The 26985-nt window shown below is 48.8% G+C and overlaps 1 protein-coding gene across 1 annotated transcript in view; it reads left to right on the plus strand.

The window, feature by feature from the left end:
- Positions 1-26985, plus strand: part of UBR4 (ubiquitin protein ligase E3 component n-recognin 4) — a 203382-nt gene that overhangs the window by 77062 nt on the left and 99335 nt on the right. The window contains exons 25-36 of the mRNA XM_078771567.1: positions 111-337; positions 531-664; positions 880-977; positions 2423-2580; positions 2778-2990; positions 3099-3200; positions 10097-10197; positions 10292-10505; positions 10696-10887; positions 11132-11195; positions 11299-11496; positions 15704-15774. Of these exons, the coding sequence (XP_078627693.1) occupies positions 111-337; positions 531-664; positions 880-977; positions 2423-2580; positions 2778-2990; positions 3099-3200; positions 10097-10197; positions 10292-10505; positions 10696-10887; positions 11132-11195; positions 11299-11496; positions 15704-15774 (1772 nt within the window). The remainder of the gene's footprint in view (positions 1-110; positions 338-530; positions 665-879; positions 978-2422; positions 2581-2777; positions 2991-3098; positions 3201-10096; positions 10198-10291; positions 10506-10695; positions 10888-11131; positions 11196-11298; positions 11497-15703; positions 15775-26985) is intronic.

Below are 26985 nucleotides of genomic sequence, written 5' to 3' on the forward strand. Positions count from 1 at the left end.
CAGCATGGCCATTATTATGCATGGGAATTTACAGGTGAGGATATTAAAGGTAATGACAAATGGATGTTCAATATTATGAGTTTCTTGGTTTTATTTTTAATTACCCACAGGTTAATATGTATGGCGGAACAGTGAGCACCCTTTCCAACCAACCTCCGGTCCTCCCGGGTGTGTATGCTATCTGCGCCCTGGACGCTGCTCTGGCCAAAGCTCAAGTGGCATTGGACACGGGGTTTGGTGGTTTATTGGTTGGGGCATCTAGTGGTGCAGCCGAATCCTGTCGGGGCCTACTTCTTTGTGTCCTGCAGCTCGTTGAAATATATGTTGCTGTGTCCAGGTGAGATTGGCGTCTTCACCCGATGTGAGGCATTTTAATTTATTTATCAGCTCGTGAGTCTCTGTCATATAACCGAGCTGTTCGGGTGTTTTAGGCGCGAGTCCTTGAAAGCATGGCGTTGTGATGCATGGCACCGGTATTTGTTTTCTGGCTGTACTTGATGACTTCCATGTTTATGACATCTGGGCTCCAGGTGGTATTTATTGGGAAGCTTGGTAGAAGAGGGAGGCAGTGGAGAAGCAAGTTATCCACCGGACAATGTGCTTCGATCGTACGCTGCCGCCATGGCCCTGGGGAACGGTCGCAGTGGAAAAACTGGGATTTCTGGTGAGGTGTCTTGTGGAAGAATTTGGGGATACAGACTGTTGTTGAGTATTGAGTTAACACAGCATGTGCTTGTCATGTCTGCAGTGCAGTCCAATCCATATTTGTTTATCAGAATTTATTGAATATGTTTGTTCGTAGGTGAAGGAGAGAGGGATGAAAATAATCTTTTTTGCAGACTTCATAAAGTAACCCCAAAACCGCCATTTTGTGTTTAGGTCCAGCTGCTGTTCCTGCCCTTCCTGCTGGTGTGCGATCTCTCTGTGAATCCTGGAACGCTGTTCACACCACCGAGTTTCCTTCAATGGGTGCCTGGGTAAGTAACCTAAACTCTCTTCTATTCTCATTTCTTCAGGAGAACTTGATGGATCAAAGATCAAATTGCACTTCTTTGCTTTGAATGTTTCAAATGGTAAAATCCCTTTTTTGGTAAAGCCAATCCAAATGGTAAAGCCCAACACCAGAGCCTGGTGTTGGCTTAGCGGTTAGGGTGCCGGCTTGGGATCCTAGGATCCTGGGTTCGAATCCCGGTCGATTGCTGAATTAACGCCAGGGGGGTTGACTCAGCCTGTCATCCTTCCGAGGTCGGCAAATTGAGTACCAGCTTGCTGGGATGAATGATCACCGTGTGTACCTCGGGTTAGAATAGGTAATAGGGTTAGAATAGGTATCCCTGCGCATCGTCAGAGCATGACCAAGGGTTGGTGTCAGGAAGGGCATCCGGCCATAAAAACATTGCCTCAAACAGGGAACCATGATTGTCATGGGGCCCGCAAGGCTAACCCCCACTCTCGCGGGGAAAATGGCCTTAAAACGATCATTCATTCATTCATTCGTTCAAATGGTAAAATCCCTTCTCACTCTTTAATCGCTGCTCTGATTTCTGGTCCTTCAGCTTGGATCGTCATGCTGGTTTCCGGTCATCCCTCTCTCTGATTGTCACTAGTTTCTGGTTATTTAGCTCTCAGATGGTCATGCTTGTTTCTGGTCCCCATCTTCCCCCTCCCCCTCTCTCTCTCTATCTTGCTCCTTCTCCCTCTCCAATTCTGCACTGGTTTCCATTCCGCACTCTCTCGCGTCGCTGCGCTGATTTATGGTCCCATAGCTCAGATTGCTGTGCTGGTTTGCAATACCCCCCCCCCCCCCTCTCCCTCTCCCTCTTGGATATCTGCGCTGATTTATGGTCCCATAGCTCAGATTGCCACGCTGGTTTTTGGTCCCCTCTCTAGGTTTGCTCTCCACCTGTCTGTCCGCCTGTCCGTCCCACCTGTGGTTTTCTAGATTTTCCGCCCTTACCCTTCAACATATTCAATTGAAAATTTTTACATGGCTTTATTATCAGTTACAGAAAACGTTTGAGTTTCAGGGTATTTCGTCAATTTTTCAGAGTTGTGCCCTTTTTGGTCTTGGAAAATATCACACCCATAGGGGACTCATGTATTGCAGAGCAATTCTCCCTCTTGTCCTAAGTGTGTTGGATTGCAACTACTCTGTTAAACACACTACCTCCTTCTGACGAGTTGCGATACCCTGAATGTTCATAGGGCATCTGATCTCTCATCTATGGTAGGCCCAGCCAATAAACATCTACCACAGTCTTTTGTTTGAAGGCTGATGTGCTTCTGCTGAGCCATAGAGTGCCCGACTATCGAGCAACCTGCATAATGGTGATTGACAAGATTTCTAACATATCTCTTTTAAGTGGAAAGCTCAGTCATGCTGGAATGATTCCTGTCGATTGACTTTATTTCTCTCCCTCAGAGGAATGCTTTTGCCAAAGACATCGTTCCCGCTGAGAGCTATGTGTGCGCTGTGCAAACGGGTCACATGACCTCTCTTGGGAACCAGAACTTGCCACTGGCAGCACCTCTCAAGCACACTCTGGCATCTCTCACACGCCTCGCCACTGACCTCCTCGTGTGAGTACAAATGAGTTGCTTGAAGTCCATTTTTGAAGACTTGCATGTGACCTTGTGATGAGACGACTACTTGTGTAATAATAGACAAAAACACTGGGAATTTTTATCGGCATGTTTGTTTTGTCTTTTCCTGTATGTCAGAGGAAAAGTTTTTCTGCTATTTTTAGGTTTGATTGTGGTTGTGCTTGTATTTTTAGTTGGTGCCCAGAGGTTGCCCAACCCCATGGTGCAGCCACCGCCTTTTTGCCCCTCCTGCTGGCCGCAGAGGCCGAGAGCCTCTCCGAGTCTGCCACTCACTGTTTGGAATCCGTCTTGGGCCCTGCCGAGGGAGAACCTTTTATGTATCGTGTGCATTCCTGGCTTATCAGCATCACCTACGCTCTTCTCACTCACCATTCTGGACCTTCTGGGTATGGGATTGGGTATGGGGTTATAACATTGAGCCCTCTCATGGCTTGCCCTTTTTTTTTTTTTTCATGTGTGTCTCATTTTTGGTTGGTTCTGGTACTGAATTGCAGGGGGTTGAGCGAGGAGGTTCTGGAGGAATGCATTTGCTTTTTGGAAAGAGGCCTGCAAAGCTCAATGTCCCGACGGGCCATGGAAGAGTTCTTTACGAATAGGTGGGCCTCACCATGTCTGGCACCTCCACCCTCATCCACATAATGTTCTGAACTATCATGTATAAACTTCAACGATGGACTAAGAGGATCTCGTTGGGTGTGCCCGACATCAGATTTCCGGTGTGTGTGTGTGTTTGGGAGAGAGAGGGCGGGGGAGGAGGGAGGGCTGGTGGAGGTGGGAGGGGGAGGAGGAGGAGGAAGAGGAATGGGGAGGGGTCTACTGATGTATGTTATAACGATGGAACCTGAAAATTATTTTTGTCAGATTATTTGGAATTTGTACATGTTACCCCCACCAAGTCAAAAAAGCTTGCATTCCAGCCGGGGGGGGGGGGGGGGGGGGGTTTGCACTCGCGGTAATTGCAAATCCAGCATTTAATTTCTTTGCAAAGTTGTTTTAAATCCAAGGGTTGCTTTGAAAATAAACTGAGGTCAAGGTCCATGCAAGAGCGAGACGACGAGGAGAGAGGCCAACGCACGAGCAGTGGAGCACAGAGGAACAGAGTTGGGGGGGTGGGGGCAGAGGTAGGGTTGGTCAGCAGGATTAGAAAAGGCCATGAGTTGTAATATGGTAGACGACACAAAGTCACCATCTGAAAGTACTGGAAGAAGAGAACGGTTGTGGTTTATCCCTGATTTTGTGGTTCTGTGATACAACTGAAGAAGTGATTGCAGCTTAAGCTCAGGTTAGATTCCCACGTCGTACCCAAGTTATTCCATTTTACTCTGATAACTTCCTTTTTATAATGCACGGGCATTTTGAGAATGACTTTTACAAATAATATTAACCGTGATATGCAGCGATTGCCTTTGAACTGTTGCTTTAATATTTTCATGTTGATATGTTGGACAACTGAACAACAACAACAACAACAACAACAGGCATTTTAAGGCCATTTTCCCTGCAAGAGCGGGGGTTAGCCTTGCGGTCCCCATGACAATCTTCTCCATGTTGCCCTATTTTCTGCATCTCCCCTTGTTTAACCCCCTTGCCCGCATTTCTTCTTCGACCATCTTTAGCCAAGTCTTTCTCTGCCTTCCCCGTCCTCTACTTCCTTCTACATTCATTTCCATCACTCTTCTCAAACAGTCACTTTCATCCTTCCTCAACACATGACCAAACCATCTCAAACTGTTTCTCTTCACAGCATCCATCACAGGCTCTATTCCCATCATCTTTCACAATTCATCATTTGTCTTCCTCTCTCTCAACGATACTCCACACATCCACCAAACCATTCGCATTTCCACCCTTTCCAGCCTTCGTTGCTGCTCTACGTTCATTACCCATGTCTCGCTCTCATAAATCATAACTCTTCTCACACAAGCAGGATACACCTTTCCCTTCAGCTTCAACGGCACTCCCCTCCTCTTCAGCACGCCACTCAGTTCCCGAAACTTCTTCCATGCACATCTCACTCCAGCAACCGTTGCCGAGTCTGATCCACCTTCTCCATTCAGCATGTCTCCAAGGTAACAAAATATTTTCACACTTTCCAGCTTCATGCCGTCTCCAAGATCCAACTCAGCATTTCCTCCATCTGCAGCTCTCTCTGTGCACACCTTACACTTGAATGTAGCTGCCACACTTGTTAATGACCCTCTCAAACCACTACATTTTTGATGAACCCACTCAGCGCACATTGTACATTGAATGGAATTCACTCCGACACTCTTCCTGCACACAGCACACGGCCACTTCCCAGTTCTTTCCACCTCACCACATACTTTACCACTTGCCATCACCTTCGTTTTTCCGATATTCACCTTCAGACCTTTTGTCTCCACATATTCCTTCCACTTGTTCATCTTCTCCTTCAGTCCATCCATACTTTCTGCAATCAACACCAGATCATCTGCATACAACAACTCCCTCGGTAAACACTCCTTTACGTTCCGAGCCAGCACCTGCATCACAGCTACAAATAGTAGTGGACTTCGTACCGACCCCTGATGCACTTCCACCTTCACCTCAAACTCACCACTGTTCCCGTCGTTCGTCCTTACAGCTGTGCACGCTCTTTTGTACATTGCCATCATTACTCTGATCAACCATTCCTCCACTCCTAACTTCCTCAATGCCCATGTCATTACTTCACGTGGAACCCTATCGAATGCTTTCTCCAGATCAACAAACCCAAGAAACAACTTCTTCCTCTTCTCCATGTACTTCTCCTGCAACTGCCTCGCAATAAAAAGCGCGTCTGTCAATCCTCTTCCTGGCATGAATCCAAACTGCATTTCGTCAATCTTCACTTTTTTTTCTTTCTTTTTTTTCTTTTTTTTTTGTATACAAGATCGAGGCTCGTGAAAGAGCTAACATTAATCACACAAAAAGACAAACCGACACACAAAACACAAAAAACAAGGGGAGCGGCAGACAAGATGGGGAGAGAGGGGGAAGGACACAAAAGAGAGGGGGAAGAGGGGGAAGGACACAAACACAACATTTGAGAGCAGGGACATCGGGAGGACTTGGGGGGAGGTGGGAGAGGAATAAAACATATGAACACTGCAAGGACTCTGGGGTGAATTACCTGGGGTAGAAAAGATCAAGGTTTTCGATGGGGGAAGATAAGAGATGGTGGTGAACAGCCGTTTTAAAGACCTGGAGGGAGGAGTGGGATTGAAGGGAGTGGGGGAGTTTGTTCCAGAGGCGGGAGAAAAGGGGAATGAAAGAGTGATGGTGAGCAGAGAGCCTAGACTTTGGCAGTTTAACCATAAAAGGGTTGCAGGCAGATCTTGTGCGACCTGAAGGAATATTGGGGGGACAGAGCACAGAGAGAGCTGGGGGAGCAAGGCCGGAGAGGAGTCGGTAGAAGACAGAAAGACCACCAACCTGCCTGCGGTGAGTGAGTGAAAGGCCCTCGGTGTTGACTACATCGCAGGAGATTCCAATGATTCTGAAAGCTTTGGCCTCAACAGCGTGAAGCCGAGCAAGGTGTGAGGCAGGAGCACCAGCCCAGAGGGGAGAACAGTATTCCATTGAGCTGCGGATGAAAGCCTTGTATGTGGTGAGGAGCTCAGGTGTGCCAAGGAAGGACTTCGCACGACGGAGGATGCCCAGTCGGCGACTGGCTTTGGAGGCCAGCTTGGAATGCTTTCTGTAGGAAAGCTTTCTGTTTGTTTCTTCCTTATCCTCCTCTCCAACACCCTTTCCAATACCTTCATTCCATGCTCCAATAGCTTTATCGCTTGATACGAGCCACAGTCCAGAGGGTCACCTTTCCCCTTGTATAGAGGAACGAGGGTACTCAGTTCCCAATACACTGGAATGCGGCCTTCTTTCACCAGCAAATTGCAGATCTCTGTCATTCTCTTCACACCCCAATTTCCCGCTGCCTTCAACATATCTCCCACAACTCCCGTCGGCCCTCCCGCTTTTCTGCTCTTCATTGCTTTTATCGCTTCCTCAACTTCCTTCTCGGTTATGTTCTCTGCCGGTCCTAAAACTGGGTTACTCTCTATGTTGCCATCCCATTCATTCTCTGCATTCTTGTTGTTGGACAACTGAACCATGGTACCAAATTGTGAGCATAACATGCAGAGCACAAGAGGACAGTCATTGGGCGTGATTCGGAGAACAGTCATTGGGCATGATTAGGAGGACAGTCATTGGGCGCGATTAGGAGGATAGTCATTGGGCGCGATTAGGAGGATAGTCATTGGGCGCGATTAGGAGGATAGTCATTGGGCGCGATTAGGAGGACAGTCATTGGGCGTGATTCGGAGGACAGTCATTGGGCGTGATTCGGAGGACAGTCATTAGGCTTGATTTGGAGGATAGTCTTTGGGCTTGATTACGAGGATAGTCATTGGGCTTGATTAGAAGGATGGTCATTGGGCGTGATTAGGAGGATAGTCATTGGGCGTGATTAGGAGGATAGTCATTGGGTGCGATTAGGAGGATAGTCATTGGGTGTGATGAGGATAGTCATTGGGCACGATTAGGAGGATAGTCATTGGGCGCAATTAGGAGGATAGTCATTGGGCACGACTAGGAGGATAGTCATTGGGCGCGATTAGGAGGATAGTCATTGGGCGCGATTAGGACAGTCATTGGGCGTGATTAGGACAGTCATTGGGCTTGATTAGGAGGATAGTCATTGGGCGTGATTAGGACAGTCATTGGGCGTGATTAGGACAGTCATTGGGCGTGATTAGGACAGTCATTGGGCGTGATTAGGACAATCATTGGGCTTGATTAGGAGGATAGTCATTGGGCGCGATTAGGAGGACAGTCTTTGGGCGTGATTAGGAGGACAGTCTTTGGGTGTGATTAGGAGGACAGTCTTTGGGCGTGATTAGGAGGACAGTCATTGGCCACGATCGGGATGGTCGTTGGCCACGATCGGGATGGTCGTTGGCGTGATCGGGATGGCCGTGGGCGTGATAGGGATGGCCGTTGGGCGTGATCGGGATGACCGTTGGGCGTGAATGGGATGGCCGTTGGGGGTGAACGGGATGGCCGTTGGGGGCGTGATCGGGATGGCCGTTGGGGGCGTGATCGGGATGGCCGTTGGGGGCGTGATCGGGATGGCCGTTGGGGGCGTGATCGGGATGGCCGTTGGGGGCGTGATCGGGATGGCCGTTGGGGGCGTGATCGGGATGGCCGTTGGGGGCGTGATCGGGATGGCCGTTGGGGGCGTGATCGGGATGGCCGTTGGGGGCGTGATCGGGATGGCCGTTGGGGGCGTGATCGGGATGGCCGTTGGGGGCGTGATCGGGATGGCCGTTGGGGGCGTGATCGGGATGGCCGTTGGGGGCGTGATCGGGATGGCCGTTGGGGGCGTGATCGGGATGGCCGTTGGGGGCGTGATCGGGATGGCCGTTGGGGGCGTGATCGGGATGGCCGTTGGGGGCGTGATCGGGATGGCCGTTGGGGGCGTGATCGGGATGGCCGTTGGGGGCGTGATCGGGATGGCCGTTGGGGGCGTGATCGGGATGGCCGTTGGGGGCGTGATCGGGATGGCCGTTGGGGGCGTGATCGGGATGGCCGTTGGGGGCGTGATCGGGATGGCCGTTGGGGGCGTGATCGGGATGGCCGTTGGGGGCGTGATCGGGATGGCCGTTGGGGGCGTGATCGGGATGGCCGTTGGGGGCGTGATCGGGATGGCCGTTGGGGGCGTGATCGGGATGGCCGTTGGGGGCGTGATCGGGATGGCCGTTGGGGGCGTGATCGGGATGGCCGTTGGGGGCGTGATCGGGATGGCCGTTGGGGGCGTGATCGGGATGGCCGTTGGGGGCGTGATCGGGATGGCCGTTGGGGGCGTGATCGGGATGGCCGTTGGGGGCGTGATCGGGATGGCCGTTGGGGGCGTGATCGGGATGGCCGTTGGGGGCGTGATCGGGATGGCCGTTGGGGGCGTGATCGGGATGGCCGTTGGGGGCGTGATCGGGATGGCCGTTGGGGGCGTGATCGGGATGGCCGTTGGGGGCGTGATCGGGATGGCCGTTGGGGGCGTGATCGGGATGGCCGTTGGGGGCGTGATCGGGATGGCCGTTGGGGGCGTGATCGGGATGGCCGTTGGGGGCGTGATCGGGATGGCCGTTGGGGGCGTGATCGGGATGGCCGTTGGGGGCGTGATCGGGATGGCCGTTGGGGGCGTGATCGGGATGGCCGTTGGGGGCGTGATCGGGATGGCCGTTGGGGGCGTGATCGGGATGGCCGTTGGGGGCGTGATCGGGATGGCCGTTGGGGGCGTGATCGGGATGGCCGTTGGGGGCGTGATCGGGATGGCCGTTGGGGGCGTGATCGGGATGGCCGTTGGGGGCGTGATCGGGATGGCCGTTGGGGGCGTGATCGGGATGGCCGTTGGGGGCGTGATCGGGATGGCCGTTGGGGGCGTGATCGGGATGGCCGTTGGGGGCGTGATCGGGATGGCCGTTGGGGGCGTGATCGGGATGGCCGTTGGGGGCGTGATCGGGATGGCCGTTGGGGGCGTGATCGGGATGGCCGTTGGGGGCGTGATCGGGATGGCCGTTGGGGGCGTGATCGGGATGGCCGTTGGGGGCGTGATCGGGATGGCCGTTGGGGGCGTGATCGGGATGGCCGTTGGGGGCGTGATCGGGATGGCCGTTGGGGGCGTGATCGGGATGGCCGTTGGGGGCGTGATCGGGATGGCCGTTGGGGGCGTGATCGGGATGGCCGTTGGGGGCGTGATCGGGATGGCCGTTGGGGGCGTGATCGGGATGGCCGTTGGGGGCGTGATCGGGATGGCCGTTGGGGGCGTGATCGGGATGGCCGTTGGGGGCGTGATCGGGATGGCCGTTGGGGGCGTGATCGGGATGGCCGTTGGGGGCGTGATCGGGATGGCCGTTGGGGGCGTGATCGGGATGGCCGTTGGGGGCGTGATCGGGATGGCCGTTGGGGGCGTGATCGGGGTGGCCGTTGGGGGCGTGATCGGGGTGGCCGTTGGGGGCGTGATCGGGGTGGCCGTTGGGGGCGTGATCGGGGTGGCCGTTGGGGGCGTGATCGGGGTGGCCGTTGGGGGCGTGATCGGGGTGGCCGTTGGGGGCGTGATCGGGGTGGCCGTTGGGGGCGTGATCGGGGTGGCCGTTGGGGGCGTGATCGGGGTGGCCGTTGGGGGCGCGATCGGGGTGGCCGTCGGGGGCGCGATCGGGATGGCCGTCGGGGGCGCGATCGGGATGGCCGTCGGGGGCGCGATCGGGGTGGCCGTCGGGCGTGATAGGAATTGCTGCAGGGTGCGGTCACGATATCCATTGGCTGCGATCCGGATAGCTATTGCTGTTTTGCCATTTGCTACTTACTTGGGCAATCATGGGCATCTTTTTTTTTTCTTTTTTCTTTTTTTCCTTGATTTTGTTGTTTTGGTTGCTGGTTTGTATTATATATGTTTGGTTTTTATATTTTGTGTATTTGTGTTTTGCGGAAGTGGTGAGCTGGCAGAGATTTTGCTGGTAACAGCGGGTGAGCATCTGTCTGTGAACTACTGTAACCGCATCCTGAGGTTTCTCACCACACTGCTCACCATGGGTAAGTTATTCTTTAACTAGGTCTTATTAGCTAGCTCATGTGAATGTTAATCGGAACAAACTGAAATGGCATCCGCTCTTTCCTTCACTCGTAGCTGAGCGCACCTCTGAGATGAGTCTACAGCGTCTAGCCGGTTCCCTGGCTCAACTCGTATGTGCCGAGCCAGCTCGGCTTCGAGCTTGGCTCTCCCGGATGGCGGGGAGTGGATTGTCAGCAGCTCTGACGGGGGAATCTGAGCCGACAGATGCTCAGCGTGAAAATCGCCATCTGCTCCTTGGTCTCGCGAGCTGCATCGCAAGAGAGAACAGGTATTCATAACATGAAGCTTGACAGGTCTTTCTTGTTAAATTATCTGTTGTCTCTAGCAATCAAAAACAAAAAATATATTGATTGCCTTAATACTTTCACTCCCCTCTTTAACTCCCTTCTTCCTCATAAATTTGAATTGCCTTCCCATGACTACTTCCACCTCACTGTCTTGCTTTGCTTCCGTTGCAGCCCCGTCGGTGAAGGTGTGTGTACGGTTCTCCTATCTGCGATGGTACAAATGGCCGGAGAGATGGTGTTAGGCCGAGCCAGTCCTGCTCCCTTCCCCGATCTACTCAACGTTATGGCGACGCTTGCCAATGCTGGACAAGGGGCTGGTCACTTGCAACTTCACCGTGCGGCGGTTGCCTGGCTCGCCTCATGGTGGGTGTCTGTCTGGATTCTGAGCTTTCCTTGTTAACCAAACATTTTTTTACGTCACATGGCTGCTTGGTCTGAAGGTATCAAATAACATTGTGGTTGGTAGTTAGTAGTTGGATTTTGTAATGACTGAAACAAGAAAGCACCTTGTCATTTTGGTTTTTGAAACTTCTACTCCTCCACCCGATTAGAAAATCGCTTTGATGTATCTATTTGTCTTTATTTGTTCTTCTTTCCCTTGCAACAGCAAGACGTATCTATCCAGTAAGAATGTTGTTGAGAAATGCGGAGCGAACGTGACACAAGGGAAGGTAAGTTTCCATCGCAAGCCCTTCAATCAAACATAATCATTTTTTCACAATGACTGCTAACCATCCCGACATGTCTTTTTCTCCTGTGTCCATTGTTATCCAGCATCAAGTAATGCTGGAGGCAGCATGCCAGATCCTGAGCTACCTTTCTGACGTACTTAGTGCGCTCAGAGTTGGGGCGGGGGGGCCAGGTCCGCCCCCTGTTCCTCCCGAAGGTGAAGAACGACCAGGAGGTGATGGTGACTCGGACTGGGCTGAAGACCTTGCTGCAGACGATGATGACTCGCACGGCGAGGACTCTGTGAGACCCCGGAACAAAGCTGATTGCTGGATTGAAGTCAACCCTTCCCCACCCCCCCCTCACTTCCCCCCCCCCCCCCATCCCCCACCTTCATGCCCTCCAACACCCTCCTGCTCATTCAGATTTCAAAATCGCCATAATACATATAATCAAGTTTAAACTTTCCTTATACAAGTACATGATTTATAATATGGGCGACCACCAGGGGAGCTGTATGATACACATTTACATGGATAGAATTTGGGCCTTGCCCCAACCCTGAAACCCATTCCCCAGATATTCTACCCTGATGGAAACCATACATGCGGTACCCTTAGGGAACTGCATAATCTGGTTGGATCTGGTTCAGTAGTCTTTTTAGGTGGTGAAGCATATGTAAACTAGAACGGTACTTGGTAGAGCACAAACCTCAGCCAGGCTGAACAGTTCATATTTTCTGTACCACTGATAGGCCGGATCTGCATCCGGACCTGGACCAAAATCTAATTGGCTTGTTCTTGTAACCTCCCCAACCAATACACCAAGTTTTGTCAAAATCCATCCACAACTTTTTCAGATATCATGTTATGTATCTTTTTTGGCCCCATCTCTCAATGGTGAAGAATTACTTAAAAGATTCTAATAACTGGATCCGGATCCTGATCTTCACCAAAATTTAATCGATTCATACTTGTCACACACTCAACCTGTCCACCAAATTTTGTGCAAATCCATCCACAACTTTTAGAGATATCCCACTAACACACTGGAGTGAAAACGACGTCCGTTCACCATTGGTAGTAGAGGTAACAAATAGAGAAACAAATATATAAACAAATATACAATTTCACTTTTGTAGTATTCAGTCATGGCCAAAAACATTGGTACCCATGCACTTTTTTCAAATAACTCACATTGTTCTCGATAAATAAGTTGAAATTGATGAGAGTATTTGGTCTCCACAATTCTTTATTTCACAGTTAATATTACAGAACCTTTGTTTTTGATTCAGAACTTAATATATCCTTTTAAATCAGAAAATAAAAATAAATGGCATTGACAAAATTATTGACACCCTGGACTTAATATTTGGGAGCACGGCTTTTGGACAAAATAACTGCAGTCAATCACTTCCTGTAGCCATGAATGGGAGCATGCCAGCGATCACGCCCCCAACGGCCATCCCGATCACGCCCCCAACGGCCATCCCGATCACGCCCCCAACGGCCATCCCGATCACGCCCCCAACGGCCATCCCGATCACGCCCCCAACGGCCATCCCGATCACGCCCGACGGCCATCTCATCACGCCCGACGGCCATCCCGATCACGCCCGACGGCCATCACCACAATCCTACACCTCTCTACTGGAAGTTTGTCCCACTCTTCTTGTGCAAACTACTCCAGTTCTCCCAGATTTGAAGGGTGCCTTCTCCCAACCAAAACGTCACTGAACCTCCTCATGTTTGACTGCAGGGAAGGTGTTCTTTTCTTTGAAGGCTTCATTTTGTTTTCTGTAAACATAGAGATGATGTGCTTTACCAAAAAACTCTAATTTGGTCTCATCTGTCCACAGGACATTCTCCCACAAGGATTTTGGCTTGTTCAGGTGTGTTTTGGCAAACTCCAGTGAGGCTTTCTCAGCAGTGGGGTCCTCCTGGGTCTCCTACCATAGAACCCCCTTACATTGAGTTAGTGACGGATGGTCCGAGTTGAAACTGTCGTACCTTGTGTCTGAATTTCAGCTTGACTCTGTTTGGCAGTTGATCGAGGTGCTTTCTCCACCATTCAAACAATCCCTCGCTGCAATTTTCGATCAAGTTTTCTTTTGCGGCCATGTCCAGGGAGGTTGGCTACAGTGGTATGGGCCTTAAACTTCCTGATAACATTGCGTATGGTCGACACAAAAACATTAACGTCGCTGGAGATGGACTTGTGCTGAGATTGTCCTTGCTTGGCCACATTCTTGTGTCTGACCTCCTCAGACAATTCCCTGGTTTTCTTTCTTTTCTCCATGCTCATTGTGTACACACAGTGACACAAAATAGCAGAATGACTCCTTTTCTCTATTCAAACTGGTTGAATGAGTGATTTTTATATTGCAGGCACTTGCAACTCACCACAGGTGAGTTCAATTCCAAAGTAAAGGAGAATCACCTGCTTGAAATCTAATTATTTCTCACAACTTCTAAAAGGTGCCAATAATATTGTCCAAGCCATATTAGGATTTGTGTGTGGAATAAGATAAGATTTAGTAATGTTGTCAGCTTTTCTTTTTTTTTTTTGTTCCACTGCAAACCAAAGAAATACATATGTGGATACCAAAATATTTTTTTATTTCAACAATTTTCTCGAAGAAATGGTGCATTATTTGAAAAAGTGCAAGGGTGCCAATATTTTTGGTCACGACAGTCGATGTTTATTTATCTCGAAAAAGACTTGTGGTTGGTGGTAAAATCAAATGAATCCCATGTTCTTCTCCAACCTTTAATGAGCAAACAATTACTCGACGTTTCGATCAGCAATACAAACAACCGTGCATCCACTGACCTTTGCCAAGGGTAGATAAATAATTGTAAATACCCCTTGTATCAATGTGAAAACGGGGTGGGCGCAGCCAGACCCACTAATCAACACTGCTCTGGAACCAGAACCGTGCCCTTCAAATTTTGGTATGTTACATCAAGTCAACCGTCAAACAAAAAACCATCAAACCACACTTTGGTATGTTGAATCAATCACCCCGCACCACAATTCAACTAAATCGATGTAACACAAACAAACATGAATGCAGGTAATGCTTCAGGTGATGGTAGCTCTCCACCCCTTCCTTGCTCTCCCCTTCACTCCCACCTTCTTGTTCTCCGCCCACCTCCCCCACCCCCCTTCCTCACTCTCCTCCCCTGCTCTCTTTCCTCCCCCCTCTCTGTTTCCCTCTCAGCTCCTCATCCCTCCTCTCTCTTTTCCCCCACTTTCCCTCTCCCCCGCTCTCTGTTTCCCTCTCAGCCCTTCCTTCTCACCCTCCCTCTTCCCCCTCTCTCTATCCCCTCCATTGGTATTCCCACCAGCAAAGCAGCGACGGGTGGTATTTGGTTGTACTTTAATAGGGTTAGGCAGGTCTGCCACTAAGTTGTTGAAGGTAAGAGATGGTGTAATTAGGAATTGTATTTTGTTCCACTGCAGACTGGTATATACCTTGAGCACATGTAGATTATATGAAGCGTTTCATTTGTGGATGTAAACATGATGGTGATTGCATTGGACAAGTTTCCATATGAAATTAAGCTCGTGACAGAATATTAATAATGAATGATCGTTTTCAGGCCATTTTTCCCCGCTAGTGCGGGGTTAGCCTTGCAGGCCCCATGACAATCATGGTTCCCTGTTTGAGGCAATGTTTTTCCCTCTGAGCCCTTCCTTCTCACCCTCCCTCTCCCCTCTATCTATCCCCTCAATTGGTATTCCCATCAGCAAAGCAGCGACGGGTGGTATTTGGTTGTACTTTAATAGGGTTAGGCAGGTCTGCCACTAAGTTGTTGAAGGTAAGAGATGGTGTAATTAGGAATTGTATTTTGTTCCACTGCAGATGTGACAGAATGAAAAAAATGAATGAATGATCGTTTTCAGGCCATTTTCCCCGCTAGAGCAGGGGTTAGCCTTGCGGGCCCCATGACAATCATGGTTCCCTGGTTGAGGCAATGTTTTTATTAGGCAAACGTGACAGGATGTGTAAAATTTGTTTGTTAAAGCTGTTTTATAGTGAGCTATTTATTACATGTAGGCAAAATGGAATGGGGTCACTGACTTGAGAAGTGGAGTTGGGAGGAGAGTGTAGAGAAGGGAAAGAAGTTTGAGAGGTGATAGGAGTAAGGTGAAGGAAGAGGTCTGTGCTGAGACTGGGGAAAAGGAAATTTTAGTCTGTGTATTTTCCTCAGAATTAATTTTCTGTCCCTAATTGGGCTTTGATGCTATTGGAGAAACCAAGTTTGAATGGCACTTGGCTGCAGAACCAGTAAGTAGACGTGCTTGTGTTGGAGGATGGGTTTGAGCACGTTGCCGGACTAATGAACGGTAACATGAACCGACGAGCGAGCTGTGATTTTCAACATGTCAAGATCAACGATATTTGATCAACGTTGATTTTCAAGATCAACGATAGGGATCTTATGTTGGTTGTACTGTGGTACGAGTGTATTTTGCTCAAAGAAACAAATCTTTTTGTGCCCAGGATGAAGACTCTTTGTGTAACAAGCTGTGCACATTTACCATCACACAAAAGGAGTTCATGAACCAGCACTGGTGAGTACAGGTTTGGAATGGGTCAGACGCATGACATGTGCTAACAACATTCTTAACCAAAGTCCATTAACGGTCACTGTCCTTTTCAATGGTTCTCCATTGGTAAAGTATTGGCTCGTATTGTATTTACTCGTATAGTAAAAAAAGTATTGGCTCGAGTGAGATGTGCATGGAAGAAGTTTCGGGAACTGAGTGGTGTGCTGATGAGGAGAGTGTCGCTGAAGCTGAAGGGAAAGGTGTATGCTGCATGTGTGAGAAGTGTTATGATTTATGGGAGCGAGACATGGGGAATGAACGTAGAGCAGCAACGAAGGCTGGAAAGGGTGGAAATGCGAATGGTTCGATGGATGTGCGGAGTATCGTTGAGAGAGAGGAAGACAAATGATGAATTGCGAAAGATGATGGGAATATTGCCTGTGATTGATGCTGTGAAGAGGAACAGGTTGAGATGGTTTGGTCATGTGTTGAGGAAGGATGAAAGTGACTGGTTGAGAAGAGTGATGGAAGTTAATGTAGAAGGAAGTAGAGGACGGGGAAAACCGAGAAAGACGTGGCTAAAGATGGTGGAAGAAGAAATGCGGGCAAGGGGGTTAACAAGGAGAGATGCAGAAAATAGGGCAAAATGGAGAAGATAGTCATGGGGACCGCAAGGCTAACCCCCGCTCTAGCAGGGAAAATGGCCTTAAAATGCATGTTGTCCATTGGTAAAGTAAACGTCTTCGCTGAGCGTCTCGTTGCAAACCCCACACTTGATGACCTAAATCGAATGCTGTCGGCTTGTCCCTCCCTGTGGACATCAATATATCCACTGTCATCACTCCTCCGAAAGGTTGAAAGTTATCCGAAGGCTGAACATTACAAAAGGTACTGGACCAGATAGTATCCCTGCAATTGTCCTGAAGATGTGCTTGACCGAATTGCCCCATATTCTTTCAGAAGTACACTACCGGTCAAAAGTTTTAGAACATCTCAATTTTTCCAGTTTTTTATTGAAATTTACGTAGTTTAATGTCCAGTGAATAACCTGAAATGGTACAAAGGTAAGCAGTAAATTGCTCGAAAAAGTTTAGGTTAGCAAAAACGGGAAAATAATGTATATTGCACAGTTATATTGTTAAAAAAAAGGCCTTCTTCCAGGAACAAGTAATGGGTTAACAACTTACAGCTGTTTGCAGCAATGTAAGTAAATTAAGCCTTGAAAGTTGATGAAAACAATTCCGACAGGTGTCCCAACCTTTGCTGATTACTTGATTACAAACCCCCTGTCTGTATAAAAGCAGTATTGGAACAGACTGTTATTACACCCTCTGAAGCATTATTTGGACAATATTGCACTGCAGGAAGTAGCATCTATCTATAATTCCACTAATCTCTGTGTGTGTGTATGTTTGTTTGTGACCGCTGTTTCTCGACAACCACGGGTCCGATATACTTTAAACTTGCCAGGTATATTGCTGGGGACCCGAGGATGTGCCTTTTCAAGGTTTCATATTAATCGGACAAGTAGTTACCGAGCTATGGCGATTTAGCCGTTCGCCGTTCGCTTTGGCGTTGCGAATGGACCAAACCATTTCATGTAAATAGAGGGGGGGGGGTTCTGTGGTCGTTGCGAATGGACCAAACCATTTCATGTAAATAGAGGGGGGGGGATTGTCACTGTACTCGCAAGCCGTTCGCCGTTCGCTTTGGCGTTGCGAATGGACCAAACCATTTCATGTAAATAGAGGGGGGGGGGATATAATTTTAGATATATATATAGTACGGGCATATATATAGTACGGGCATGCCCTAGTATTGGAAACTGGAGGAAACTCTGAAAGGAAGAGGTCTGGCAGACCCAAAGCCACAACAGAATCAGAAGACAGGTTTCTGAGAGTCAACAGCTTGCGTGATAGGCGGCTCACAGGACAACAGCTTCAAGCACAGCTTAACACTGGTCGAAGTAAGCAAGTCTCAGTTTCAACTGTGAAGAGAAGACTTCGGGCTGCAGGTTTGACAGGTCGAGTGGCAGTAAGAAAGCCATTGCGAAGATGGCAAAATAAGAAAAAGAGGCTTGCCTGGGCCATGAAGCACCACCAGTGAACTACTGAAGACTGGAAGAAGGTCTTATGGACCGATGAATCAAAATTTGAAATATTTGGTTCATCACGCAGGGTTTTTGTACGCCGTCGAGTAGGCGAAAGGATGGTTACTCAGTGTGTGACACCAACTGTCAAACATGGAGGAGAAAGCGTGATGGTCTGGGGCTCTTTTGCTGGATCCAGAGTTGGCGACTTGCACAGAGTGACTGGCACCCTGAACCAAAAGGGCTACCCCAGCATTTTGCAGCACCATGCAATACCCTCTAGTATACGCCTAGTAGTTTGTGGTGATTGATGCTGTGAAGAGGAACAGGTTGAGATGGTTTGGTCATGTGTTGAGGAAGGATGAAAGTGACTGGTTGAGAAGAGTGATGGAAATGAATGTAGAAGGAAGTAGAAGACGTGGAAGACCGAGAAAGACTTGGCTAAAGAGGGTCGAAGAAGAAATGCCGGCAAGGGGGTTAACGAGGAGAGATGCAGAAAATAGGGCAAAATGGAGAAGATTGTCATGGGGACCGCAAGGCTAACCCCCGCTCTAGCAGGGAAAATGGCCTTTAAAATGCATGTTGTATTGAGACATTAAACTGCGTAAATTTCATTAAAAACTGGAAAAATTGAGGTGTTCTAAAACTTTTGACCGGTAGTTTATACAAACTATGCCTATCAGTCGGTTTTACCACCTTGCTGGAAGTTGGCCTTGGTTGTCCCTACATTTAGAGGCTCTGGGGTGAAATGTGATCCATCCAACTTATAGGGCCGATCAGCTTTCTTTCCATTATGAGCAAAGTATTTGAATCCCTTATCAATCAGCAGATTTTGATTTTTGTTGAACACCATAATCGCCTTACACTCAATATGGATTCTGTAATTTCCGATCTACTGGTGACGGAACTGAACATGTGAACGAGGCCCAATACTGACATGCCGAGGCTAGACTTTTGTAGCCTTTGACATCTCTCAGGCTTTTGTTAAAATTTGGCAGAGGGGTCGCATTCACAAGCTGAAGTCGTATGGTATGTCTAGGCCTTTGCTTGCAATAATCTCTCACTTTCTCACAGATTGCCACATTTTTGTGAGGCATGATGGCCAATCTTCTGCAGCCCATAACATTAATGCAGGTGTTCTCCAAGACTCTGTGTTGGGGCCTTCTTTGTTTCTCATTTTCATAAATGACCTGCCTGACAACATTTCATCTCAGCTAGCCATTTAATAACACATTTTTCTGCCTTGACTCCTCTCGGGGCTCTGAGGTACACCGTGACCAGGGGGGTTGGGGAGGAGTCACGTTTATTTTGCACATTAGCCAAAAAATTTTTTAGAACAAAAACAAAAGTTAAATTACGACTGGGATTACGGACAGTAAAATTACAGTTCAGTACTTCATGTAACCCCCACGAGCATTCAGGAGAGCACGTACACGTTGAGGCATGCTGTTCACGAGATTTGCCAAGGTTTGGACAGGAATCGCTTGCCATGCAGTGACAATAGCCTGCTGCAATTCACGCAGAGAGGTCGGCTGCTGGTCCAAGTTGTCGATTTGACGCGTTAATTCTGCCCACAAGTTCTCTATCGGATTCATATCCGGGGACATGGCAGGCCACTCCATATGCTCTACACCACGGTCAGAAAGAAAGTGTTGGATCATGCGAGCACGATGAGGCCGTGCATTGTCATCTTGGAAGACAAAGTTTCCTCGAAAGGCTGCACGAGCAAATGGAAGCAATGTTTCTTCCAGAATGGCCCTGTGCTTGAACTGGTTCAGGTTTCCATTCAGAACAACCAGGTCAGTTTTGCCCCCTGCATGAAAAGCAGCCCAAACGGTCACCCCACCACCTCCAGCTTGGACTCTTGGCACTATACAATCTTCTTTGTAGGCTTCATGCACCTGTCTGCGCACTCGGACGTGGCCATCTTGACGATAGACCAGAAATCTAGACTCGTCACTGAAGATCACGTGATTCCAGTGTCCTGGCTGCCATTGACGGTGCTCTCTGGCCCACTGCAATCGGCGCTGGCGGTGTTGTCTGGTCAGACGTGGCTTTCTCAGGGGACGCCTGGCACGATAGCCTGCTTGAACCAGTCGTTGGTTGACTAGCCTTGTGGATACAGGCACATTTGTCAGTTGCTGCCACTCAGCCCTAAGCCGATTAGCTGACTTGGTACGGCCATTGCGGACTAACCGGTGCAGCTGGCGATCATCCCTCCTTGTGGTTCTGCGGGGACCTCCTGGCCTCGGTATTGGAGTAGGGACACCCCTCTCAGCATTTCGTTTCAGGATCTTTGACACCTGACCTTGAGTGATGCCATACTGCCAAGCAATAGCACGCTGTTTCATGCTGGAATTTCGTAAAGCCACCACTAAATGACAAACAGCATTGTCGAGATGACGGACCATCTCCAGGGGAAGCGGCAATAACTTTTGTAGACGTGCAGCAGTTGTTTTCCACTAATACAGAACTCAACAACCCTTATGTACCCGATTGTGAAGCCAATCGTCAAATGTACCTGTCCGTACATTTTGTCACGCCACCTGTGATATAATCCTGTTATTGACTTCTTGCTGCGACAGACAATCAGTGACATGGTTCTTTTAACAAAGAAATCACCGAAGCGTAAAAGAAACTCACCAGATTGATATACTGAGTTCAGAAAGTAAACCCAAGTCAAGAAAAAAAAAAATTCCATATTAAATGCCAAGTCTGTATATTGTTACGGATCTCGGGGGTCGGCGCTCCCCTTATCAAGGGGGGGTTAATCCCCTTGTCTTTTTAGCTGGCCGTCCCGAGTCCTTAGAAGTTATAACGCTCCTTCCGGTCGGTATTAGCTAGGGTCATTGGTCAAAGTAATCCCAAATACCTACTTACTAACCCGACCGTAAAGCAGGGAAATAACTCCCGCTCGAACCACGGATACGATGGAAAACGCCGAGCGGATGGCAATCCGCGATCCGAGCCGTTAACAATGAGACTAAACCCGATTCTGAGCGGTTCCTAATCGTGCCACAGGTACTCAATTGAGAAAAGACGAAAGCGAAGGGATTAAGACGAAACCAGAAGGAACAGGTGAATATATTACAAACAAAAAGAGGAAAGGAAAGCATGTACAAGAAAGGAAGAAGAAGAAGAAGAAGCAGCACACAGGGCAGTCTTAAAAACAGTCTTAACTTATTACCCCAGGACAAACGTACTGTTACGGATTCGGCACTTATTATTATTGTATTATTATTATTGTTGGTTCTAAGTATTATGGTTATTGTTGTCTAAGGGAAATGGTTTTTGTGGTTAAAAGGTTAAAAGCGCTCATGGAAAAGACACAGGAAGCCGGAAAACGATAGAGAGGAAGAAGAAGGCGTGAGGAGACAGGAAAAAGGCGTGTCTTGAAGCTCCGTATCGAGCGTGGTCGAGCGTACATCGCTAGTGAACTTTGAGTCCTCGAAAGGAATTTCGTGCGATATCTGTTGTCGCTGGAGTATTGAGAAGCCTGCGTAGTCACATATAGGCAAAGAGGTTCCGGAGAATCCTTGCCTCGAGGCTGCGGCTCGAGTAAGAGCCGTCCGCCATTTTGCACCGCGCGCTGCATTCACCGAAAGGTTTTGGTACGCGTCAACTTTTCTCGCCCTTCGGCCGTCTGCCGGGGATGTGTGTGCGCGACAGCGGCGTTTGAAGATTACCCTGCGGTTCGCTGATTGAACGGTGAATGTGCATGTCTGGATCACGTCTTTGGGATTTCCCTGTCCGCCGCCAGTGTGCTGTTGGTTTGGACCATGTGACGGTCCACGCCTTGCCAACACCTCCTTCCTCGCCTCATCGCCTCTTCGCCGGGGTCCCCGTTGTGGTATAGAGACATTGAGGAGTGTTCTCTTTCGTTCACTGGGAACGCCGTGAGTGAGATTACCTTAGAGGATGGTACCATACAACAACAAACAACATGCATTTTAAGGCCATATTCCCTGCTAGAGTGGGGGTTAGCCTTGCGGTCCCCATGACAATCTTCTCCATTTTGCCCTATTTTCTGCATCTCTCCTTGTTAACCCCCTTGCCCGCATTTCTTCTTCCACCAGCTTTCGCCAAGTCTTTCTCGGTCTTCCCCGTCCTCTTCTTCCTTCTACATTCATTTCCATCACTCTTCTCAACCAGTCACTTTCATCCTTCCTCAACACATGACCAAACCATCTCAACCTGTTCCTCTTCACAGCATCAATCACAGGCTCTATTCCCATCATCTTTCGCAATTCATTATTTGTCTTCCTCTCTCTCAACGATACTCCGCACATCCACCGAACCATTCGCATTTCCACCCTTTCCAGGCTTCGTTGCTGCTCTACATTCACGACCCACGTCTCGCTCCCCACGTCTCGCTCCCATAAATCATAACACTTCTCACACATGCAGCATACACCTTTCCCTTTCCCTTCAGCTTCAACGACACTCCCCTCCTCATCAGCATGCCACTCAGTTCCCAAAACTTCTTCCATGCACATCTCACTCTAGCAACCGTTGCCGTGTCTGATCCACCTTCTCCATTCAGCATGTCTCCGAGGTAGCAAAATGTTTTCACACCGTCCAGCTTCATGCCGTCTCCAAGATCCAACTCAACATTTCCTCCATCTGCAGCTCCCTCTGTGCACACCTTACATTTGATTGTAGCTGCCACACTGGTTAATGACCCTCTCAGACCACTACATTTTTGATGAACCCACTCAGCGCACATTGTACATTGAATGGAGTTCACTCCGACACCCTTCCTGCACACAGCACACGGCCACTTCCCAGTTCTTTCCACCTCACCACATGCTTTACCACTTGCCATCGCCTTCGTCTTTCCTATATTCACCTTCAGACCTTTTGTCTCCATACATTCCTTCCACTTGTTCATCTTTTCCTTCAGTCCATCCATACTTTCTGCAATCAACACCAGATCATCTGCATACAACAACTCCCACGGTAAACCCTCCTTTACGTTCTGAGCCAGCACCTCCATCACAGCAACAAATAGTAGTGGACTTAGTACCGACTCCTGATGCACTCCCACCTTCACCTCAAACTCACCACTGTTCCCGTCCTTCGTCCTTACAGCTGTGCGCGCTCTTTTGTACATTGCCATCACTACTCTGATCAACCATTCCTCCACTTCTAACTTCCTCAATGCCCATGTCAATACTTTGCGTGGAACCCTATCGAATGCTTTCTCCAGATCAACAAACCCAAAAAACAACTTCTTCCTCTTCTCCATGTACTTCTCCTGCAACTGCCTCACAATAAAGAGCGTGTCTGTCGTTCCTCTTCCTGGCATAAATCCAAACTGCATTTCGTCGATCTTCACCTTCTTCCTTATCCTTCTCTCCAACACCCTTTCCAATACCTTCATTCCATGCTCCAATAACTTTATCGCTCGGTACGAGCCACACACCAGAGGGTCACCTTTCCCCTTGTATAGAGGGACGAGGGTACTCAGTTCCCAAACCACTGGAATGTGGCCTTTCACCACCAGATTACAGATCTCTGTCATTCTCTTCACACCCCAACTTCTTGCTGCCTTCAACATATCTCCCACAACTCCCGTCGGCCCTCCCGCTTTTCTACTCTTCACTGCTTTTATCGCTTCCTCAACTTCCTTCTCAGTTATCTTCTCTGCCGGTCCTAAAACTGGGTTACTCTCTATGTTGCCATCCCATTCATTCTCTGTATTCAACAGCATTTCCATATATCTTTTCCATCTGCCTTTAATTCCATCTGGGTCCACAACGATTTATCCCACTTCATCCTTCAAGCAACTCACCCCCATCACATCACACCTCTCTCTCGCTATCTGCTTTGCAATCCTGAATACCGCTCTCTGACCCTCTTCCCAATCCAAGCGTTCTCCGAACATTTTCCTCCATGCCACCTGCGCCTTTGCTACCTCTTTCTTTGCAGCCTTCTTGGCTGCCTTATAACTTTCATGCTCTGCTTTTTCTGCTCCCGTACCCCTCGCCTTCTGCCACTCCTTGAACTTCTTCCTCTTCTCGTCAATCTTCTTTCCAACTTCATCATCCCACTACCATGTTTCCGAGTGCCTCGGTGGTCCTTTTGTCCATCCACATACCTCACCAACGGCTCCCAACAGACTATCTTTCATTGACATCCAACCACTTTCAAGCTCAACCACATCATCCTCTACCCTACTCAGCCTCTCTTTTATTGCCTCCCTTACTGTCACCTCTTTCAACCTCCACACCTTCATTCTCGGTTGGTACTTCACCCGCCGAGCTCTCCTCGCACCTTTCACCCTTATGTCGCAGACATCCAAGTGGTGCTGTGAAACAGCCTCCTCCCCCGGGATCACCTTTGTGTCCCTGAGGTGCCCCCTATCTCGCCTACGCACCATCAGGTAGTCAACGGTTGTCGTCGACCCACCTGACGTGTATGTAACAAGCTTATTATCCCCTTACGGCCATGGTGTATATATATACTGAAACGCAAAAGAAACTTACCACCTTTGAAACCTTTAAATATCAACAATAACACTGCGTGTAGTAAATGTGTGAACTTATTTGTGGACAATAGTGTCCTCACTGTCAGACAAAACGGTCACGGATGGTCACTTGAACCTTCAATGGTCACTTCATAGCACAGCTGTTGAAAAGCCGTTTTGACTGTCAGTGATTAGCCAAGGGGTACGGGATGATTTTAATGAGCTGCACGTGATGTCTTGATATTGGCTTTAAAAAGGCCAGTGCAAAATGGGCATTTCAATCAACATGCCACGATTGTCAAGGGATCAACGGCAGCGTGCCCTGGGCATGCTGCAAGGTGGACTGAGCTACCGTGAGGTGGCACGTCGCCTTGGCTGTTCACACCAGACGATATCGGCCCTGGTGGACAGAGACACCCTCCACAACTCTGCAGATGACAGACCTCGATCAGGGAGGCCAAGAGTCACCACTGCAAGGCAGGACAGGCAGATGGTCCGAAGTCACCTGCGGGATCGATTCCGTCCAGCATCCCGCACTGCGGCAGAAACTCTGGGGCGTGCAAACCCACGGATCTCCAATGATACTGCACGAAGACGACTGCATGACTATGGCCTGACTGCCAGAAGACCATACAGAGGCCCCGTGATGACGGCTGCCCATCGGCCCAACCGACAGACATGGTGCCAGCAGCATCAGCGGTGGACCTTGGCGCAGTGGAACGAGGTCGCTTTCAGCGATGAGTCAAGGTTTTGTGTGGACAGTCCTGATGGGCGTGAGCATGTCTGGAGAAGAACTGGCGAGCGATATGCCGATTGTTGCGTGCGTCAAGCCAACAGGTGGGGTGGCCCAAGTGTGATGGTGTGGGCCGCCATATCAGGCCGGTACAGGACGCCACTGGTGGTTGTGGATGGGAATCTTAACGCCCAGCGGTATGTGGATAACATCCTGCGACCTCATCTGCTGCCATTCCTGCTAGACCACCCAGAACTGAGAACCTTTCAGCATGACAACGCTCGTCCCCATGCTGCTCGCTTTACCACTGCATTTCTCCAAGGCGAGAACATCAACACCATGCAGTGGCCTGCGCTCTCCCCTGACCTGAATCCCATCGAGCACCTGTGGGATGAGCTTGGGAGACGCGTAGTTGGCAGGGCCAGGACATGGGCAGAGCTGCTTCAGACATTGAGGACTGAGTGGGACAGAATCCAGCAGCAATCCATCCAAAGACTGGTAGGCAGTATACGCCGATGATGTATCCTGTATCCAAAACAATGGTGGCCACACACGCTATTGAAAGGGGACTGACATTGCACCCTGTGCTGTTCTGTACTGTAGAACAAACTGATGAGATGGTGTATCTTGGTCAAAAACTTGACATGTCATCAATAAAATGCCAATGTTTCAATTAGCAATTGTTGGTTTGTTTTATTTTGAACTGTTACAATTTTATTACATTTCAAACAAGTGGTAAGTTTCTTTTGCGTTTTCGGTCTTTTTGAAGTTGGTCAAAATGGTCAAAATGGTCAAATCTTTCGGTCAAAATGCCCATTTTGCACTGGCCTTTTTAAAGCCAATATCAAGACATCACGTGCAGCTCAATAAAATCATCCCATACCCCTTGGCTAATCACTGACAGTCAAAACGGCTGTTCAACGGCTGTGCTATGAAGTGACCATTGAAGGTTCAAGTGATCATCCGTGACCGTTTTGTCTGACAGTGAGGACACTATTGTCCACGACTAGGTTCACACATTTACTACACGCAGTGTTATTGTTGAGATTTAAAGGTTTCAAAGGTGGTAAGTTTCTTTTGCGTTTTCGTTCTTTTTGAAGTTGGTCAAAATGGTCAAATTTTTCGGTCAAAATGCCCATTTTGCACTGGCCTTTTTAAAGCCAATATCAAGACATCACGTGCAGCTCTTTAAAATCATCCCGTACCCCTTGGCTAATCACTGACAGTCAAAACGGCTGTTCAACAGCTGTGCTATGAAGTGACCATTGAAGGTTCAAGTGACCATCCGTGACCGTTTTGTCTGACAGTGAGGACACTATTGTTCGCAAATAAGTTCACACATTTACTACACGCAGTGTTATTGTTGATATTTAATGGTTTCAAAGGTGGTAAGTTTCTTTTGCGTTTCAGTATATATATATACACCATGGCCGTGCCCAAAATCGTACATGGCCGTACATGTTTGTAATATACTTCGCCAAAGGCAAAGTGGAAACGAGGCAAGCGGAGAGCGTATCACACACGCCCATTGGGCTTGAGGTACCCGCAGTCTGTTTCCACAGATCATCATCTATCAAGTGCCGGCTAGCCACCTTGATTGTCAGGGCTAATGGGCACGTTGGTAAATAACGAGACGACGTTGAAAGATACCATGGTCTCACGTGGTTTGATGGTCACATGTTACACGTGACTATTGTACAAGAATCTCTGCTTTGCCGACCAAATGCTTCCGAATGTTGGCCAAGAATTTGGATAAAGCATGTGATGGGCCATTAACCCTTTGAGTCCGGATGACGTCCAGTGCCGCAACCCGCGAAAAAGTTTTGTGTACGGATGAGGTTACTACACGTCATCGACTATACCTATAAATGGATCATCAGTACGTGGTTGCATTCCCGTAATGCCAAATTAATCCCGTACCGGGGGTATTTTTATCAAAAAAAT

This window comes from Myxine glutinosa, chromosome 2 (assembly GCF_964187855.1).
Source record: "Myxine glutinosa chromosome 2, kmMyxGlut1.1, whole genome shotgun sequence".
Lineage (NCBI taxonomy): Eukaryota > Metazoa > Chordata > Myxini > Myxiniformes > Myxinidae > Myxine > Myxine glutinosa.